Consider the following 20,569-nt stretch of genomic DNA (forward strand, 5'->3'; position numbering starts at 1 on the left):
AACCCACTCATAGAAGGAGGGGGTGGGGGATAGAGGGATTGATGGATAAGTGATGGATAGGTAGATAAAATTAAATTCAAGATTCTTAGGAAACTAGTGTTAGTTGCTTTGCTTCAAATCTTTTCTTAACTAAGGCAGGTAACTTAGGAACACTATAGACAGACTTCTGGTTTTTCACTTGAGTAGGGAATGAGAATAGGGAAAAATAATACTATGAATACACTAATAAAGTCATATAGTTGAAAAAACATTTTGAGGAGTCATTTCCAAAAACTGTAAGTGCATTTTTAGAAATAAAAGTCTTAAAGTTTCTTCGTGGCATTGGTTGGTAATGGAACAAAAGAAATTAAAATCCAATGAAAGGAATACTTGACACTATGTGGTTTCAACTTCAGTATGATAAAATGGTAGCTTTTAATGAAGAAGATCCAATGAATGGCTCATCCAAAGATATTTAGAAATTATAAATTGAGTTGTTGGAATCCTTCTTTTGATGTCCAAAGATGCTTGTCATTTTTTCCTGGTGATACTTAAGTAATCCATGGCTGATGTATCTCTTTGGGTAGACAGGTTCAATTCTTAAGATATTAAAATTGTATTGAAACATTATTCTCCTTCTCACGATAAATGTTGTCTCATTTTCCTTTCTCTTATAGATCTGCATACTAACTTTCCAACAACCTGGATGTTAGCTCTTTTGAGTATTGGATGTCCATTCACTATAAAACAAATATATAATTGTATTAATAAATTTTCAATTAATATAACAATGTGCCATGCTTTTGAAATCATAAAAATCACAGTAAATAAATAATAGTTGTGCTAGAACATTGAAAAGGTATGACTTGGAGACATTTCTTTCAGGTGTATTACAGTACCCTATATATAATGCCAGGAGACTCAGCAAGAGTTACTCTGAGACAAACAGCTGAGAGAAGGGATAGCAGAACCTGGATTCCATCAATATATAGCATATTGGGGTTTTTTTTTAAAGATTTTATTTATTTATTCGAGAGAGAGAGAGAGAGAGAGAGAGAGGAACAGATGCAGGCAGAGGGAGAAGCAGGCTCCCTGCAGGGAGCCTGATGTGGGACTTGATCCCCGGTCTCCAGGATCACACCCTGGGTTGAAGGTGGTGCTAAACTGCTGAGCCACCTGGGCTGCTCAATATACAGCATAATAAATTAGATGAAACATGTATTTGACCATAAGAGCAACAGTATTGATTCTTTTGGCAATACAATATACTCAGTTCTGATACTGATATTCAAATCGATATAAACAACTGTTTGTATAGATTGCTTATACTAGATCCATCTTTAGGTATAAAATGACTTTCCAAATGAGAAATAAAAGCCAAAGATTTACTGTGTCCACCAATTATACACAGTGCTAATTTACAGATAGGGCAGTCCATTTTTTGCCTGACCTACCATTATTATGAAACAAAAACATAACTAAAAAATAGTTAAATTATAAGAACAATCCACATTACTAAAAGGAATTTAATGACCTGATGTGTTGTAAAAGAAAAATCAGGGCATTGCTGCTGTTTTTATGTTTAACTATATTGCCATTAGACAAATAGCAAGGCTTATAACAACAAAACTAAATTATACTGCATTCAGGGTATTTATAAAATAATTAGTAATTATCATTGCAACTGTGATCATTGGCAACCACAAACTGGTGTTCTTATCTAGTAGTTACACAAGATAAGCACGTTAATTCTAAAGATCAAATCTTAGGATAAAATGATTTCCTATTGTAATTTTTTAAAAATTATATACAATACCAAACACACATTTCTTCAGACAGAAGGTATTTTAAACAAGATTTCTCAAAGTAGGTAAAATAGAAAAGAAAAAAAAGTGAATATAATAGTCTAAGCTCTTCTTATACATTTGTCAGTGAGTCCAGATTTAATACTTAATCTTAGCTTCCTTATTTTTGAAATGGGGATAATATCTATCTTGTTTGGTTGTTAAAAGGATCCAAAAAAGATATATGTATAATAATAATGTATTAATATTGACTCATCAGTTATAACAAATACACCATACTAATGCAGGCTGTTAATAATAGGGAATGGGAAAAGGAGAGTTGCAGGTGAGGGAGGATATGGGAACTTGCTTTACAGCCCATCACTATTTTTGAAAACCTAAAATTCCTCAAAAAAATAAAGTCTATTAGTTTATCTATTTTTTAAAGTCTATTAGTTTAAAAAATATATGCCTGACACTTCATAAATATTCAAAATATACTTGCTGTATTATTATTTATTTATTTTTAAATATTTTATTTATTTATTCATGAGATACACACACAAAGAGAGAGAGAGGCAGAGACACAAGCAGAGGGAGAAGCAGGCTCCATGCAGGGAACCTGATGTGGGACTCCATCTCGGGTCTCCAGGATCACGCCCTGGGCTGAAGGCAGCGCTAAACCACTGAGCCACCTGGGCTGCCCCTTATTATTATTTATATCATGATATTATAGTAGATAAGCTTTATAAAGGTATTTCACTAATAATTGTGTGAGATGATAGAAAAAACATATATGGATCTCTGTCCCTGTTTCTTGGCACAGAGCTCCCAAAACCCTTGTAATTTTGTAAGCGTTAAGAGCACTAGGAGCATTTCTTGGTCTCCCAAAACCCTTGTAATTTTGTAAGCGGTAAGAGCACTAGGAGCATTTCTTTGGTCTAATATTCGGTCTTTGGCCCCATCCCTGACACAAAACTCCTAAAAGTCTTGTAAATTCTCAAGTTATAAGAGCACTAGAAGCATCTTTTGTTCTAATGAGGTGACTCTAGATGAGCTCCTGAATGAGGGGTTGTCACTGGAAAGAATAAGCTGTGATTAGAAACTTGGAACTTTCAGTAACCCCCTCTGGAAGAAGGAAGAAAGAGGGTCTGAAAATGGAGTTAATGATGGATCATGCTTACTTGAGAAAGCCTCCATAAAAATCCTAATAGTAGGGCACCCTGAGGGCTCCTAGGTTGATGAACATGTCCACACCAGAGAGTGACTGTACCCCAACTCTGTAGGGACAGAGGCTCCTACATTCACAATCCTCTCAGATCTCATCCCATGTATCTCTTCATCTGGCTGTTCAACTGTGTCCCTTATCTATCCTTTAATAAGCTGGTAAGCACAAGTGATTCCCCAAGGCCTGTGAGCTGCTCTACTAAATTAATCAAACCTAAGGAAAGGGTTGTGAGAAACTCTGATTTCTAGTCAAGTTGAACAAAAGTGGGTAACCTGGGAACATACTTCTTGCAATCTGCATGAAGTAGGGGGCAGTCTCTTGGGACTGAGCCCTTAACCTGTGGGATTTGATGCTATCTCCAGATAGATAATGTCAGAATTGAATTACCTTATGGGACACCCAGCTGGTGCCCATTAATTGCTTGTTGGTGTGGGAGAAAGAAAAAAACTCAACACTGATAACCAGAAGAATCTTGGTGATCAGAAGTGGGATTGGGAGCAGAATCCTAAATTGTATAACCCATTATTTCACAAATATTTCAATTAAATAAAGAATAATTTAATTTTAGAAGAGAATAAAAATGTAAGTATATGTGATATATTTTTAATATTTCAAAGTAAATATTCTTGACCTTCATTTTTTCATGTGGCAGAGAACAATCCTTTTGATTAAAAAGAGTCAAATCCTGAATCAATTATTATATATATTTCAGCTGCATTGCTAAGCTGGCAGAGAAGGACGCCAAAAAACAAAGTAGAATCAGTAACCTTAGTGGATATTTGAGAGCCAAAATCAGTTTTGTTTTGTTTTGGTTTGTTTTCTTTTGGTCTGAGATTTTCTGTAGAACCCTGGATACCTGAGATTCCTTCAGCCTTATGAGGGGAGTGGGGACAGGGGATAAAGCACAGGGTCCACCCAAAATAGAGAGTTCAGTGGGAGACCACAACCAAGTTCAGCTTGGGCCCCAGAGGGATACAGTAACAGACTAGGCAGGGTGAGGTTAAGAGAGAGAGTAGAGGGAAGGGGAGGGAAGAGAAGGGGAGAGCAGGGCAGAGGAAGAATGGGGAAGGGGAGGGAAAAACAGGGAAAGGTAGGGAATGGAAGAGAAGGGAAAGGAAGGGTAGGGGAGAGGCGGGGAGGTGAAGTGAAGGAAAAGGAAAAGAACGCTTCAAGGAAAAACTGCAAACAGCCTTTCTTATCTCTGAGGCTGAGCAGATAAAGAACCCCAAACGTGGCCCTGGTTTGATGTTCCAACTCATGTCACCTGTGTGTCCAAAAATATCTTGACAAAATCTAGAGTTTGTTGGGCTCCAAGAATAAGAGAATTATTGGGCTCCAATAATAAGAATAAGAGAAATTTTCTCTGGAAATAAGAGAAAAACCTCTATAGAAGAAAACGACTTCAAACAAGGTTTTTAAAATATGTCACAAAAAACATATTTTTTAAACACCTATATGTTACAATGTTGTTTTAAATGGAAAAGCTGATTATAAAGTAGTATCTACAATGTGATCCCAGGCTTTAAAAAAATTATGTGCAAATTAAAATGCCTATAATAATAGAATATTAATAGTGAGTGAAATGATAATTTAGCTTCTGTTTACCCATATTCTCAACAGTAGATATTATATATGTAAAAATAACAATGTTAGAGATTTTCAAGTTTCTAGATTGAAATATATGGTATGAAGTCATTTTCTAATGTAGATAATGAATAAATAATCAGAAGTTAGGTATCTTTGTTAGGTCTTTGTTTATACTTCAACAATTTAAAGAAATTATTTCAAATTGGAAAAATATTCACATTAAAAAGATAGTATGCTAAAGACATGCATTTTGTGGGCTGGATTTTCAGAAAAGAATACTAAAATTTTATCACAGATTCAAAGTATGCTTTGTCCTCTCTTTTCTCTTCAACCACCTCCAGACTCTCATGCTCACAAGGCTATTTCATTATTTCTCATACAAGCTCCCCGACCTCTTCAAGGTTATGTATTATTCTACACTATTGGCTACTTCTCATGAATGCTTCAGAATGAATCTTCATAGAGCAACTTGGAAATAAAATGAATTGTGTTAAAAGTAAAATATACATTTAGGTCATTGAGTATCCGTGGAGCCCTATTTCCACAGGGTCATGCTAAGTGCTAGGATGTGGCATAGAGGGCACCAGGTGAGACCTTTCTGAGTCTCCATTTCCTAACTACAAACAAACCAAAAACAATAAACAAAACCCCCTGCAATTATTATGTTACTCGTAGAGATCTAGTTAGAAAAAAAAATGAAAGCAACTTGGTATCACGGCCCTGCCCACCAGATGATTATCATAGTCAATAACATATAGCAAAAATAGGGATCCCTGGGTGGCGCAGCGGTTTGGCGCCTGCCTTTGGCCCAGGGCGCGATCCTGGAGACCCGGGATCGAATCCCACGTCGGGCTCCCGGTGCATGGAGCCTGCTTCTCCCTCTGCCTGTGTCTCTGCCTCTTTCTCTCTGTGTGTGTGACTATCATAAATAAATTAAAATAAAAGGGATTCTCTTTAAAAAAAACATATAGCAAAAATAGAGTCCTAGATGACAAATAATTCAGGACTTACTTGACTAGTTATATTTGATGTCAGTATACAACACAGGTCCAAGTGTGAAACTACATTTTGTGCACCTTAGGGTTCAAACAGGAGTGTGTCCACAAGACTGTCAGAACAAATCCTCCATACATCTTTTTGCAAAGAAAGACCAAGAAATCCTCTTGGGGAAAAACTCTTAATTGAAGAAGAGTTAGCTATTTTCTTCTTTATCAAATAAGACAGTAGAAGCTGCCCGGGATGGGGTTTTTCACACACTCTGACTTGCTTCTTGCTAAGATGATTTTGCTTTGACTCTCCACTCCCCTGTTCCCTATCCTCCCACCCAGGGAGACTCTGGCCTATAGATTTGTGAGAGCAAGGCCCCAGGGAGAAAATGGCAGAGCTGAAAAAATGGTTTTCTTGCACCACATCCTAGGGTGCACAGGGCCTTGGTGCTGAGAGGGAGGGCACAGTGGTACCCAGTCCAGGAGAGAAACTTTCTCCTTCAGCAGGTTAGAACCAGTACAGCAGGGCCTGAACAGGTGCTGATGGAAGGGCAGCAGGTAGACACCTTCACCAGGCTTCCTGCACTTCAGAGTGATGGCAGGATGGGGAATGCTGTTGCCGCCTAGGGTGGCATGTGTATGAGCACACGTGAGATGTCCCAGAAATAACCACAGTAGGTGGACTGCCTTCAAAGAACCTAAAGGTTGCATAACAGCAGATAGAAAATTCTGTGTGTGAGTACATTTGTACATGTTACTTCACATATAGTAACCACATATACATATGTGTGCATGCACGTAGTTGGACATGATTTTGAAATATCAAAGGTTTGCTTCCCACTATTCACAGCTCCTAGCTCCCGCCTCTGCCATTCAGGCAACAGTGATGGCTTCCTGGAGGGTGACTGAAAGTAAATCACGTTTACTGACACTTATTGTTTCTGACACTTAACCTATTCTGAAACAAGGAAACAGTTGTAAATAGCTAATAAATATTCCATTCTTAAATATTTGAACAGTCAAGTCCCTCTTTGTAATCTATAGGTGGAAAACGTATAGCTATTTATCAAACATATCTACTTCAAATGAAGTGAGGAACTTTGCAACTCTCCACATATGCACTGCCCAACAGCAGAATAATCCTAGAACCAAAAGGACAGTGACATTTCAAGGAGGAGTTTTTATTTTTATTTTTTATTTTTAAAGGGTTTTTAAAATTTATTCACGAGACACACACGGAGAGGCAGAGACATAGGCAGAGGGAGAAGCAGGGTCCCTAGAGGGAGCCCGATGCGGGACTAGATCCCAGGACCCTGGAATCATGACCTGAGCCAAAGGCAGAAGCTCAACCACTGAGCCACTCAGGTGCCCCATCAAGGAGGAGGTTTTAAAACACAGAGTAAAAACAATACTTTCAAAATAAAGGCTTCTCCTTGGAAGAATACAACTTTGCTCAAAAATGTACAGCATTTGGGATATCCACGACACCAGAATCTGAGGATATTAGCACATGGAACCTCTTCCAATGTCCAGAGAATAGGAATTAGACTAGCAAACTGGGGGAAACAAAAGAGGAGCTACTGATGCTTTTCTGAGAAAGGGCCAGGCACCCTATCCCCTTGTACCTTGCCCTGAGGAAATGGAAAAAGGGAAATCTCAATGACACAAAGCACATAGTTTGTGGAAAGATTTAGGAGTAAAGGAGTTTTGTTAAAGGGGCTGCTACCCTTTTGAAGAATCCAAGTGGCCAATATGGTGGTGCAACAGTAGCTGTGGGGAGGGTCTGGGTGATGGTTGGACAGCCTTACAGAACAAATAGCAGCCCACCATGGTGTAGGAGGGCTACTGAGATTGCTGAGGTTCCCACGTGGGCAGGGGACTTCGGAGAAGACTGGCTGGCCAAAGGAGGCAAGGTCAGGACAGGGAGGTGACCAAGCATATGCACTGCTATGGCAGAGACTAAGGCCAGATGCCAAAGAATGATTCCCAAGGTCCAACAGGCAAGAGTTAGACCTAAGGAGGCCAGCAAAGAGCAGAGATCACACAGAGGAGGTCTCTCACAAGGTGAAAGAAGATGGGACAGTAGCCCTCTAAAGTGGGGGCCTGGCACAGAGTAAATAAGAATCGAGGACACAATTTGCTGGTAAATATAAGCAATAAGCACAGCAGAAAAACATGAAAGTTAGAGACGTAGCTCATAGAATACTAAGGAAAGCGGTCTGATTACTAATAGGAAAATCTTTTCTTTGTGAAAGACTTGAGTATGAAACTCTACTTACTGTGCAATCAGAAAATAGGAGTTTCACAGAAAATGATATCAACCCACTGAAGGGGGAGAGGGAAAAGGAGCTGCCCTAAGTAACTTGAGAAAACAATGTTTTGACTGGGAACTGGAGGCTAATGACAAAATGCAAATGGGTAGATGCAGATGGATACATACAGAAATAATTATGTTTACAAACTTGGCTTAGTACTCACATCTATATTTCCTAGATCTGCCTACTGATGGAGGCTGGAAACCTTAGCAACAATGAACACATTCAGTGCCCAGATTTTGGTTTCTAAAGACTCTTCTTCAATAAAAAGAACCAAGGGTTGGGGTGCCTGGGTGGCTTGGTCAGTTAAGCAGCAGACTCTTGATTTTAGCTCAGGTCATGATCTCAGGGTCCTGAGATGGAGCCCACTTAAGACTTTCTCTTTCCCTCTCCCTCTGCCCCTCACTCTTCTCTCTCCACACTCCTCCCCTAAAAGAAAGGAACCGAGTCTTTGGAGAAATGTCTAGTTCTAAGGCCAGGGCAGGGGCAATAGAAGATGAGTCTGCAGAATCTTGTAATGCCAGAAAGTAAGAAAGTGCTCAGAAAACAAAAGGATAGGGGTATTTCAAAAGGACTGGAAATGAACTTGAAAAAGCACCCAATGTCTAAAACTGGAACAACTTGAACAACAAAAACAAAGGAATGTAGTATTAGATTATAACTCAAAGTATAAAAGAAATATGAGTATATGTAAATAAATGATTGAATATATAGATGGGGGAGGAAAAAAACTTCATTACATAACAATTCTTCAGTTATGTAGCTATCCCCATTTCCCAGAGGAAATGTTTCATTTCCCTCCCAGACCTCCTTGAGTGTGACCTGGATTTAGTTATGGGATTTCAGACAATAGACTGCAGAAAATGGGTGAGGGGAAAGTCACTAACAGTGAGTGGAGAAACCTGACAAACACTACCTTGGCCAGTTGATCAAGGTTTATATCACCAGGTTAATAAGGCATATTGCAGCATGTTCCTGCTAATATGATGTGATGAGAAGGGCACTGCACCTCTGTGATACTCTCTCAAAATATGCGTAACCTCAGCATTTAAAAAACAATAATAATGAGAACCAAAATAATAGTTTCCATTTAATGTACATTTATTCTTTGTCAGGCACCGTGCTGAGTGTTTTACTTATATTATCTTAATTTATCTTTCTACCCATGCTGGATGCTATCACATCATTATAGGACACCAAGACTCATAATACTAACATGTCTTATTGGGCGATAGCCAATTTTTGATCCACATATGAATTGAAGAACCTTTTATAACTCAGTGAAAACCATAGCACTATTTAAATCACTCATTTTTAAAGCAGCATACTAAATTTTTTAAAAGATTGATTGATTGATTGATTTAGGTTGGGGGAGAGGTAGAGGGAGAGGGAAAGAGAATCCCAAGCAGGCTCTGCACTGACCACAGAACCAGATGTGAGGCTTAATCTCATGACACTGGAATCATGATCTGAGCAGAAACCAAAAGTCCATTGCTTAACCGAGTGTACCACCCAGGCACCCCTGTTGCTTGCCTTTTTATACGCTTGTCCTGTAGCTTCAAAATATCGGTAATTCACTTCTTTGTGTCCCTGCATTATCTCTAAAAGAGTGTCGTGCAGATTAATGTGTTCAATAATAATATAATATTTTTGTTTTACAAAAATGACATTGTCTTATCCATATTTTGCTTATCCATATTTTGCTTTCTTCATTCAAGTAGAATTCATGGAAATCTCTCCAAGCTAACTAGTATAGCTCTAATTCATTATTTTAAGTGGGGTGTAGTATTCTGTGATATGAATGCACCATAACATTGCTTTATGGTTTAGTGTATACTTTGTTTTTCAATTTTCCCAAATAAAAAAATGCTTAAAATAAGCATGCTTGTTTATTTAGTAGTGCTTTCATTTTCATGTGATAGATTCCTCAAGATGTAGCATAGTCAAAAGTATGAATATTTTTAATTTTAATTGATATTGCTCACATGCTCTCTAAAATACTACGAAATTCATATTTCTACCAGCAACATGTGACATTACTTCCTTGCTCACAATCTAGCCAGCAATAGCAGTTATTATTTTATTTCACATTGTTTTAATTGTGGCCAGTCTAAAAGCTGCTGATCTACTCATTTACTAGAGACTTTGAGCAACTTCGCATATGTTAAATGGCTGTTGATTTTTTTTTTTTGTGAATGGTTTCTCTACATCTTTTGTCTATTTTGTTATTAGATTATCCTCTTTTTTTATCATTTATTTATTTATCTGAGGGAAAGAGAGAGCATGCATCGGCAACAACACGTGCGTGGGTAGGGGGCAGACGAAGTCTTGAGGCAGACTCTACACTGAGCACAGAGCCAGATCTGAGGCTCAATCCCATGATCACTGAGATCACAATCCCATGAGCCATGAGATCACGATCCCATTCAAAAATCTAAAGTGGGTTGCTCGAGGACAGACCCAGCCAGGCACCCCAAATTTCCCTCTTTTGCCCAATTTTAAACAGCTCATCATATTAAACCTTTGTCTTCTAAAATGCAATTCCATTCCAAATCAATTTCTAAAATAGATTTGTTTTTCTCATATATTTTTTTTAATTTTTACAAAACAAAATCTTCTGCTTTAGATTCTTTATTGAATATCTTTCCTGCTCCTAGCTTGAATACACAGTTCTCCAGATTTCCTTAAAGCTTGATTAACTGACTGACTGATTAGTTGATTGATTGATTTACACTGGTTGTTAAATTTTCTCAATTGCTTATTTTACTATCTATTGATAATATCATATAATTTTCCCCTAAATGTATTTATATAATAAACTATAGGAATAGAATTCTGACTTCTTAATATGGTGTCATTCTTATGTTTGGAACTGAATGTGTTTGGACTTAGTGTGTTATCCTTTAACAGATGGCTGGGACAACTTCCCTTTTTCCAAGTATTCAAGCTTATAATGACTAAGGTAAGGTATGCCAACCACTTCCACCTTGTTAGAAACTTTCTTTGGATCTTTCAGGCCCAATAATAAGAAACCCTTCAGCCAGGCTCATATCATAGTGGCCAGGACTGCTTACCTGAATCTCACCCTCTGCCCAGTGGTAAGTTGATATAGCTTCAAAGCAAAGACATGAGAGATGAAAATACAAGAGCAATTTTAGACTTTTCAATTGGAAATTCTTTGCCATATTTTTTAAAGGTGATAGAAAAAGACAAAGTGATAAAATCCAAAGACTATACAATCTGTGTAAAAGGCACAAATAAGAAATTTCTCAGGATCCCTGGGTGGCTCAGCGGTTTAGAGCCTGCCTTTATCCCAGGGTGCGATCCTGGAGTCCGGGGATCGAGTCCCACATCCGGCTCCTGGCATGGAGCCTGCTTCTCCCTCCTCCTGTGTCTTTGTCTCTCTCTCTAATAAATAAATAAATAAATAAATAAATAAATAAATAAATCTTTAAAAAAAAAAAAAAGAAAGAAATTTCTCCAAGCTGAGGTAGATCATTTTTTTCTGGAGGAGTAGTGGTGGGGAATAAAGGCAAGAACTTAATGTTCTGAATAACACGAGATTAACAATAAGGAGGAGGCCCACCCAGAAAACACATCTTAAAACCTAGAAAAAAACATGTACAAATTCATTTTACCCTAGATGTTTTCCATAACTCAGTACGTTCCTTGACCATAATTTGTTTTCCATCTCCTTACCAAAAGGAATGCTCCAAACCTGAGTGGCCACCACCAGCCACCAGTCTTCAGGAGACACTAGGCTCATCAGAGGCCCTCCCCTCCTGGCTGTAGCAAGCAGAAGCAGTTGGGGTCTTTTATACTAAATCAGCAAATCATCAAAAAAGAAGTTGAAAGAACCCCACTCTTTACTATCCAAGCCACACACAAGCCTTCCTGACACCCTGTAGCCGTGGGCCTTGCACCCAGTTGAAAATAAACTCCAAGCATCCAACAAAACAAAACAAAAAATGAAAGTGGTATGGTATCACTATAATAATCTATGAGGAAAATACTCAAGTGTTTCATTATTCATTTTATTCTACATTAGGACAACAGCAGAGTGAAGATTCAAATCTCTGAATTGCCTCTGAGAAGAAACAATCACAATAAAATTACAGTTTCCCAATATATGTGCACAATGGAAAAAGAGCAAAGAAGGTTCAAACCATGTGTTATAATCTATTACACTCTAATTGAAATCCAATTGATCTTAACAGGATTTAGATAAAGACATTTAATGGACAAACTTTTCAAAGCAGGATGGTCAATATCTCACCAAGAAGGGATAAAAATTCTTGTGACATTTTTAGTACAGAGCTAAGAGCATGAACTTTGGGATCAGAAAGACTAAAATTCAAATACTGGCACTTTTAACTTAGCACTTTGTGATCTTAAGAAAGATGAGTTTGCATTTCTTCATCTGTAAAATGAAGATAACAGTACCTACTTCAAAGAAATAGTATAAAAATTTAATGAGAAAATACACATAAAGTGCTTGATTCAGATTTAAATGTATCATAATTTCTTAAATTGTGTCTGTTATTATGCCCTTCTTTTCTTTTTTGTCCTCCTCCACTGACTGAGATGGAGATTTTTTTCACCATCTGCCCTATCATATAGTTATTTATTTATTGGGTATTCTGTTGTTGTTGTTGTTAGTATTGTGTGCATTCCGTCTCAACGCCACTCCTAGCAAGCAAACAACCCTTTCCCAATGGACCACTCTATTATTTCCTCTAACTTTTTCCTACAGACATACTCTGTATTTACCACTGATGTGCCCACATTCTGATGTGAAACTCACTGAAAATATAATTCTTCCTTCATTCCTAATTGGTTTTCAGTACACAATGCAACCTCCCCCACGCACATACACACACCAATTAAATTCTGAGGAATATAAATTCTTCACTCTGTTCGTTCTTCTTATATAAATCAGATGATAAACCAAGAGGTCTAACAGAACAGCCCAATCTTCCCACTTTCTTACCACCTCTCCCTCTTACATGGGCATAACTCTGGAAATCTTGTCAAGACTCCTGATGGAGTGCTTCAAATTTCCTTCTCCCAGACCTTGAAGCTAGGCAATGGCACATTCTAAGGAAGCATATTTATTGACTATATAATCTCCACTCTGGGTCTACTGCTGTGAAAAGGCTTAGAATTGGGTAGGTTCAGAGTAAATATGCTCACAGTTATATTTTACCACTAGATGTCACTCTGTCACATCTAAGCAAACGTGGGGCCACTTCCCACTACCAAAATGCACTGCAATCCAGGCACTTGTCCCATGCCTGAGAAATAGCTAATAGTAGCACTGACTTGGCTGCACTAGAAGCAAATAATAAAGATTACTCTCCAATGTAAGACCAAGGCTGGTTCTAAGTATCCTCTGATGAGGACAGAACACACATATCTCCACCAACCATGACCTCATTTGATAGGTCTCCACTTCCAAAGGGCTGAGGTACACCTGCAGTGTTCCTCTCTCCAAGAGTGTTGAGCTTTCCAAGCACCATCATGCCAGAGGCTGATGGGATCACTTCTTTTATCCGATTGTATTGTATTGTATTGGTTTCACAAGCACCAACTCAGACGGGTGTCTGATTTTATAACGAAAACCAAGGTTCATCAATATATCTATACCATATAAAGCTGCTGCACAAACATGATCCAGCTGTTCCTCATTCTCTAAGATTCGTTCTACTGTTGCTGACAAACCATGGAAGCTAATTTTCAGGCTGAAAATCCAGCAACTATTCCTCAGTAAGTCCACCCCAGAAAGAATTTTGTGGCACTGCGATTATGAAAACCCCCAGTTCTAAGCCTTCCAAATTCACATTTGCATTTCTGCTTCCAAAGATGGCCATGCCTAGACATTTAACAACATGTTCTACCATGACCAAGCCTTTTTCTCCATTTGACACTTCTCATGAATTTCTCAAGTTTTTGTTTAATTATAATTAATTATAATTAGTCTGAACCAATGATTAAAAGCAACAATAACAAAAATTTTCCTTAATTAAAAATTCCACAGCACTGTGCACAATTTCACACTCTCAGAGATCCACATTTACCTGACATGAATATTCTCTGAACAGAAGGTGTTTCTGTTTGTTTGATTGTTTGTTTTTAAGTAGGCTCCACACCCAGTGTGGAGCAATGCAGGGCTCGAACTCATGATCCTGAGATCAAAACCTGAGCTGAGATCAAGAGTCAGATGTTTAACCAACTGAGCCCCTCAAAAGAAGAGTTTTTAAGTCCTTCAGAAACTAGGTCTCCATTGAGACTTAGTTAAAACTCATGTCCCATTGGAAATTTAATAAAGTACTTCTTTAGACTTCCTCAATTTAGTAAATTTATATGGTGCTGAATAGATTTGCTTCTCTCTCAGGCATATCTTGTCTTGAGCATGGCATTCTAAACAAAATTATAATTGGCACAAATTTGGTTTTCTTGACATCCCTCTCCTTTATGCTATTTTTTTTTATCAGAAAAATAAAAATGGTGAAATGTACTTTTGGCCCAAGTACAAAGTAATTTTAATGCTGAGTAGCAAGATGGATTTAAAATTCTGGGTTACAGAGCCCACAGTGTAACTCAAATATAAGCCAGGGATTCATGTGGTTACGTTTCTGGCATAATCTAAGGTAATGATGAAGAATTCTAAATTTTACTCAGTCTCATAATAAAATGTCCCAAAGGTAGCTTCTTAAAATTATTTTAAAGTAATCTTTAGACATCTTTTTTACAGTGGACACTTTTACACATCCATTTGAAACTCTCTTTAAAAATGTACTCTCTCAGGGTGCTTGGGTGGCTCAGTCGATTGAGTGCCCAACTCTTGGGTTTGGTTCAGGTCATGATCCCGGGGTCCTAGAATCAAGCTTAGTGTTATGCTCAGAGTTCAGCACAGAGTCTGCTTTTTCCTCTCCCTTTCCCTCTGCTCCAACTCCCATCAGCTCACAAATACATCTGCAAACACACTCTCCCTCTCAAATAAATAAATGAATTATTTAAAAAATATTCTCTTTGTGTGTTTCTCTACTCAACAGTGCTCCCCAACACCAATCCTATGAATCTTTTTGGTCACTATCTTCAAAATTTAACCACATATGGCAATTCCTAAAAAAAAAAAAAAAAAAAAAAAAAAAAAAAAAAAAAAAAAATCTATCCTTCTATCTCTCTTTCAACCAAACATCAATAAGTATCCCCATGGTCATGATCTTTCCCTATTTCTCTTCTTCTATTCCCATGCGGTTAATGTATAAATGCTTCTGATATGCTGCCCGTACCTTGCAACTCTACCTCCTTCATGTATGTCTCCAGACGGCATTTTTCTTCTACTATGATTGATTTTTTTAGGCAATAATCAGTCTATCCCCCCCCCCATCTTGAATTTGGGAGAATAAAATACTCTTAACATTGTAATTACTAATGTTTTAATGGTTGTGTAGATACGGAAACCCAGGCTTAGAGGGACAAAGTAACTTGCCCAATTAAGAGGTGGACTGTGAATTGAAAACTCAAGTCAGCATTACCTAGAAACCAACTCTGGGTTATACTGTCTAGGTTCAAATCATCAATCTTTAGCATACCATCAGTGTGGCCTTGAAAGAATTTCTCTATACTTCATTTTTTACATTTTTTTAAATAAGGATAATGACCATATTGCTATTTATAATTGTTGTGATGGTTAAATGAATTAATGCATGAACAAAACACACATAGTAAATGAGCTAAATGAGTAAAATGCATAATAAATACTAAATTTATTATCATTAACCACTATCCTGCATTGCTTTCAAATCCAAAAAATATTTTTAAAATAAATGTAAGTTTATTAATCAAAATAATATAAATGAGTAGTCTACAACTCAAGTTATAAATAGGGAGATAATTTGGCTCATTTACCAAAGGAATAATTCACTAACCTCCCCTTCCATGTCAGACACTTTAGTAGTTAAACCCTCGATTGGAGTTTGAAATATGTAACAGATGCTTAATGATGATAATGATGATGATGCTAGCAGTAATTTCTAACATTTATTGAGACTTGCTGGGCACTAGGTGTTTATTTGATGCTATGGTAAGAACTTTAATTGTCCTCATTCACAAATGAGGAAGTTGAAGCTAATAGGTTGAGTAACTTGTTCAAGATCAAGAAGGTACTAAATAACAAAGTTTGGGCTTCAATCCATTGAGGTAATTACAGAGTTAACAGAGCTCAAAGCTCACAATCAAAATACAATTGAATACTACATAAATTTTCAGATAAATATGTTTCAATTATTTGTAAGTCTAACTGTATTTCTTTAGTTTATCTTTACATTGCATTATATTTGATTTTCTAAACTGAAGTTGTACTATTGGTCATCAGGTCATAGAATCTGTTACTGATAATAAGCTTTAGGAACAAAAAAATTTACTTGATATAAAATGTTCCATGAATCTTAGAATAAAAGGAACTCCAGATGATGTGCCTGCTAAACCTATGGGCATGGAGAATATGTATAAATTTAAATGTAATTTTGCCAGGAACTCTGTAACGAGGCTCCAGACTAGAATGGAGAACAGAGCCAGAAAGGTTAATAAGTCACACAGACAGATAAGTGGCAGAATGGAGATTTGAATGCAGGTTGGATTTTCTGATCACAAATTTCCACGGAACCAACTAGCCTTCCAAAGTAGTTATTATTGCTTAAATTTTCCAGTTATGACTTCAATTGTTTTTCTTATAAACAAACCCAACTTTAATAAATCAATCTGTAATCATACCCTCAAATCATCTTTTTTCCTTGATTTATTCTATTGTCACAGTTCCCTGGTTTTGAGAAAGAAAATTAGTGGTGTTGCACCTAGAATTTTTATAAATCAGCATCTCCTGTATTGGTAGTGAAAAAATTACACATATTATCCATCAGATCATATCTGGATAGCATATGAATATTGTGTACCAGTCTAGACAGTTTCATACCCGAGACTATAATGCAATCTGTGTCTATAAGATACAATAAGCAGAGTAGGTTTATTCTGTTTCTTCTCAGAAGGACTGCAAAAACAAAGACCTTGTGGTAAATCTTCAGAAAGAAAATGTTGACTAGACTGATAATGTGAAGGCAAATTCAATAACTAAATGTAAGATGTTTTCAAAAATATCCTGGATCTTATTTTGTGTCAGACACTGTTCTAAGCACTTTATGTGTACTATTTAATTTATTTCTTATCACAACTCCATGGGACAGGCACCAGTACAACTTCAATTTTATACAGGTGGAAACTGAGGCACAGAAATTTTAAATACATTTCCCACAGTCACAAGGTTAGTAAATCGTACTTCTGCACTTCAAACCCGAGCAGTGGAGGTGAGGGGACTGACTTTGATATGCAAGAACAATAGCACCAGCAGTAAGAGCAGTGAGTCAGACACCTAGGTAAGCACTTTACATGTATTTTTTCATTTATTCTTGATACCAACCCTATGAGATGCTACTACTATAATTCCTATGTCACAGATGAGAAAGCCACAGCAGTTAAATAAATGTACAGGATCACATAATTACTAAATGGCGAGATCAGGATTTAAATCTAGCTAGTCAATGGACTCTGTATTTTTGCCTTTTGTCTGAATGCTAATTATCTACATACATATTTTATTGATACATACTTATATTTTATACAGATATTTTACACACATTATGATCTTAGCTCCAGGAATTTAAATATAAAGTAATTACACACAAGTATTTATAAATACTTTCTGTTCTTGGATATTGACTCTGCCATGGATATTGGAAACTGACTTCTCCCTTCAACCTTCCTTCTAGATTTAGAGCAACTGGAAATAAAAAATTTATTTCTGACATGTCCTTGAAACTAATACTCTGGGTGTTATCTTCTACCAATTAGCTACATTTTCACGGGATTTGGAAAGTAAAAAGGGTTGTGGAGATATTTTTTCTGTTTTTTTCACCTTCTGCTAGCAGATAAAGTTAAAAAAAAAAAAAAAGAAAAAAAAGAAAAGGTGAGTTGGTTCCACTGCAGTGTTCCAAAGATTATTATGTAGTGACCACTCTTCTGAGTGACCAGAAGAATTTAGAACGACAGCAGCAATATTCCTAATTTCACATCCTGGTTTCTGGAATAGCTACTGGATGTTCTTGAAGTCATAGCTCCAGCGGCACTGGTGGGTCAGGTCTTCATTGCTCTGAGAGCCATTCCTAGAAGTCCAAACTAAAATCCACCCCTTTACCCTCCAATGATTTCTGTAAGGACTTAATTTATCGTATCAAATCTATTTCTTCTTAAAATATGTGGAGTGCTTTCATTTCCTCTGCGGAGCCTTGACTGGTACAATATTCATTGTGTGAACTGTATGACTGCTCTCTGGAGCAGTTCTTAGAACCGATGCATTTTAGAGGTTGTGCTGCTACTGTACCTTACAGTTTTGTCTTTTCATGCATTCCAGTCCTTCGTCCATTCCAGTCCTTCGTCCTCACCTCATCCTACTCTCCTTAGTAACCCTGTTCATTCACTACTTCAAAATCAATTACAAAAACCCTTTGAAAGTTGGCCTAATATAGCCTCTGCTTCCAGTTCAGGAATGTTAATATCATTTTGAAAGAAAAAGAAAATTCAGGAAATAGAACATTCAAAATCAAATCGATTTTGATTTGTTTTAAGCCACTTAAAACAATGATGTTTCTGGGGCGCCTGGATGGCATAGTCAGTTAAATGTCTGACTCTTGGTTTCAGGCTCAGGTCGTGGTCTCGGGGTCATGAGATCGAGCCTCCCCCCCCCCACCCCCGCCATGGGGCTCTGCGCAAAGTGCAGAGTCGGCTTGGGACTCTCTTTCTTTCTCCCTCTGCCTTTCCTGCCTCCCCACCCCTCAAATAAATAAATCTTTAAAAAGAAACACAATGTTTATGATGAAAGGAAGTTTTGTTTGTTTTTCTCTTTTCTGGTATATTAACTGGGAAATATGTCCTGGTACTTAACTCCCATCTCTTGCCATTTTTCACCATTGGTGCAGCACCCTTTGCTGCTGCTATTGTTACTGCTTCATCCTTGCCCTGAAAATTGTTCCAAAAAACACTATAGATACTGTACTTGATGCTTGGTATTTGCCACAAAATATGAATGTCTTCAAGACATGAGTATAAAAACTAGAGATGGAAATCATGCCAAGTCCCTTGCCTCTTCCACAATTTAACGCAAAATCCTTAGTGCAAAAACCCGTTTTGAAAATCCTGTCCATTTTTTTCTAGGATATTCTTTATTAGCAATAAAGTTTAGCCTAGCAGTTTAGCTTCAGAGTAGTCATTAAGAAAGTCCCGAATCCATTGAGTTAAAAAGCTCAATAACTTCATATCAAAGAATGCTGGTACCAGAGCACCTTGCTGAATTTGTACTCAGCTGCACACTAAAATAAATACCATACATATTTATACATGATGGTTGTTGGGAAGAATATCAGAAGGGTAAACAACATTTGGGAAAACCAACAGCCATTTGTTTCTTTGTACCTGACCAAAAATATGTTCAGCTGGTATTTGTGCTACTACATAGATGGGCGCCTACAGCCCATCTGATACTTCTGCTCTCATCCTCCTTCTCTGCAGAAGGGAAGGAGAAGACAGATCAGAAACTATACCCAAGTCCCAAAATGCCACAGCCAAAGCAGAAACGTATCCTAACAAAAAAGAAAGTCCCTATCACTGGGACTTTTTGTTTCTAGATGGCAAATGGAGTGCTTGTTCCAAAAGTGTTTTGGAGAAAAAACAAGTATTAAGTAAATACAATTCCCATTCTCAAATTGTTTTAAACACTAGTTTGAAAGCTAATCAGGTTCATACACTTCTGTGAACAGAACTGGGACTTTTTGAACTCTGGTTTCTTCCAGATCTTTGACAATTTTTTTTTTCTTTGACAAAAATTTAAATAAAATTCCTATTACCATTTTCTGGCTATTCCATTGTGTTTTTCCTACATATTTTAATTCATTGATTTTTCCTCCCAGTTTATGTTTCTTCAAATTCAGATTGGAAGCATGGAACTTCCTTAGTTATTTGATGCCACAGGATTATTTTAATTTTCATTTATTGTAAATAATCATTCAATGAAACAAACAAATGTCTATTGTATTTTCAGTGATAGGGCCAGTAGGGGAATATTTGAGTGTTTTGTTTCCAATGATTTATTTCTGAACATTCTCAAACATACTAAAAATGTGAAAGAATTACACAATTAAAACCAGTTAGGTTCTACAATTAATATTTTACTGTACTTTCTTTATTATGTATTTTTCTAGTTATCTGCCCTGTTTGAGGATTTTGTAACCGGGTAATAAGAGGAATCAGCTGAAAAACATTGAAAAAGGGCATAACTTAATAGAAATCTCCCCACCCTTAATAATGTTTTCAACATTTTGACTTTGCTTTTTCCTTTCTAAAAATTACTATAAAAATTTGGATAATGTTTGAAGTGAACGCTGGGATTATGACTCATATCTCAAATGTTTTCTGTAGGTTTTCTCATGTTTTTCAATAAAGTCGAATTTGTTGAGCAGTAAAGGACAAAGGGTTATCACTGAGTATCAGACTAATATATAAAGCTCCTTACATGCCATCACACTGCCCTCGATTTTTAAATAATGGGATTTTATAAAAAGACTGAATAAAGGACTCTAA

The 20,569-nt window shown here is 37.0% G+C and overlaps 1 protein-coding gene across 1 annotated transcript in view; it reads right to left on the reverse strand.

Annotated features, from left to right (window-relative positions):
- Nucleotides 1-618: 618 nt before the first annotated feature.
- Nucleotides 619-20,569, reverse strand: part of IQCM (IQ motif containing M) — a gene marked incomplete at its 5' end in the record, with an annotated part of 337,033 nt that continues 317,082 nt past the window's right edge. Inside the window, one exon of the mRNA XM_072722489.1 lies at nucleotides 619-719. Within this exon, the coding sequence (XP_072578590.1) occupies nucleotides 619-719 (101 nt within the window). The remainder of the gene's footprint in view (nucleotides 720-20,569) is intronic.

This window comes from Vulpes vulpes, chromosome 10, assembly GCF_048418805.1.
Source record: "Vulpes vulpes isolate BD-2025 chromosome 10, VulVul3, whole genome shotgun sequence".
NCBI lineage: Eukaryota > Metazoa > Chordata > Mammalia > Carnivora > Canidae > Vulpes > Vulpes vulpes.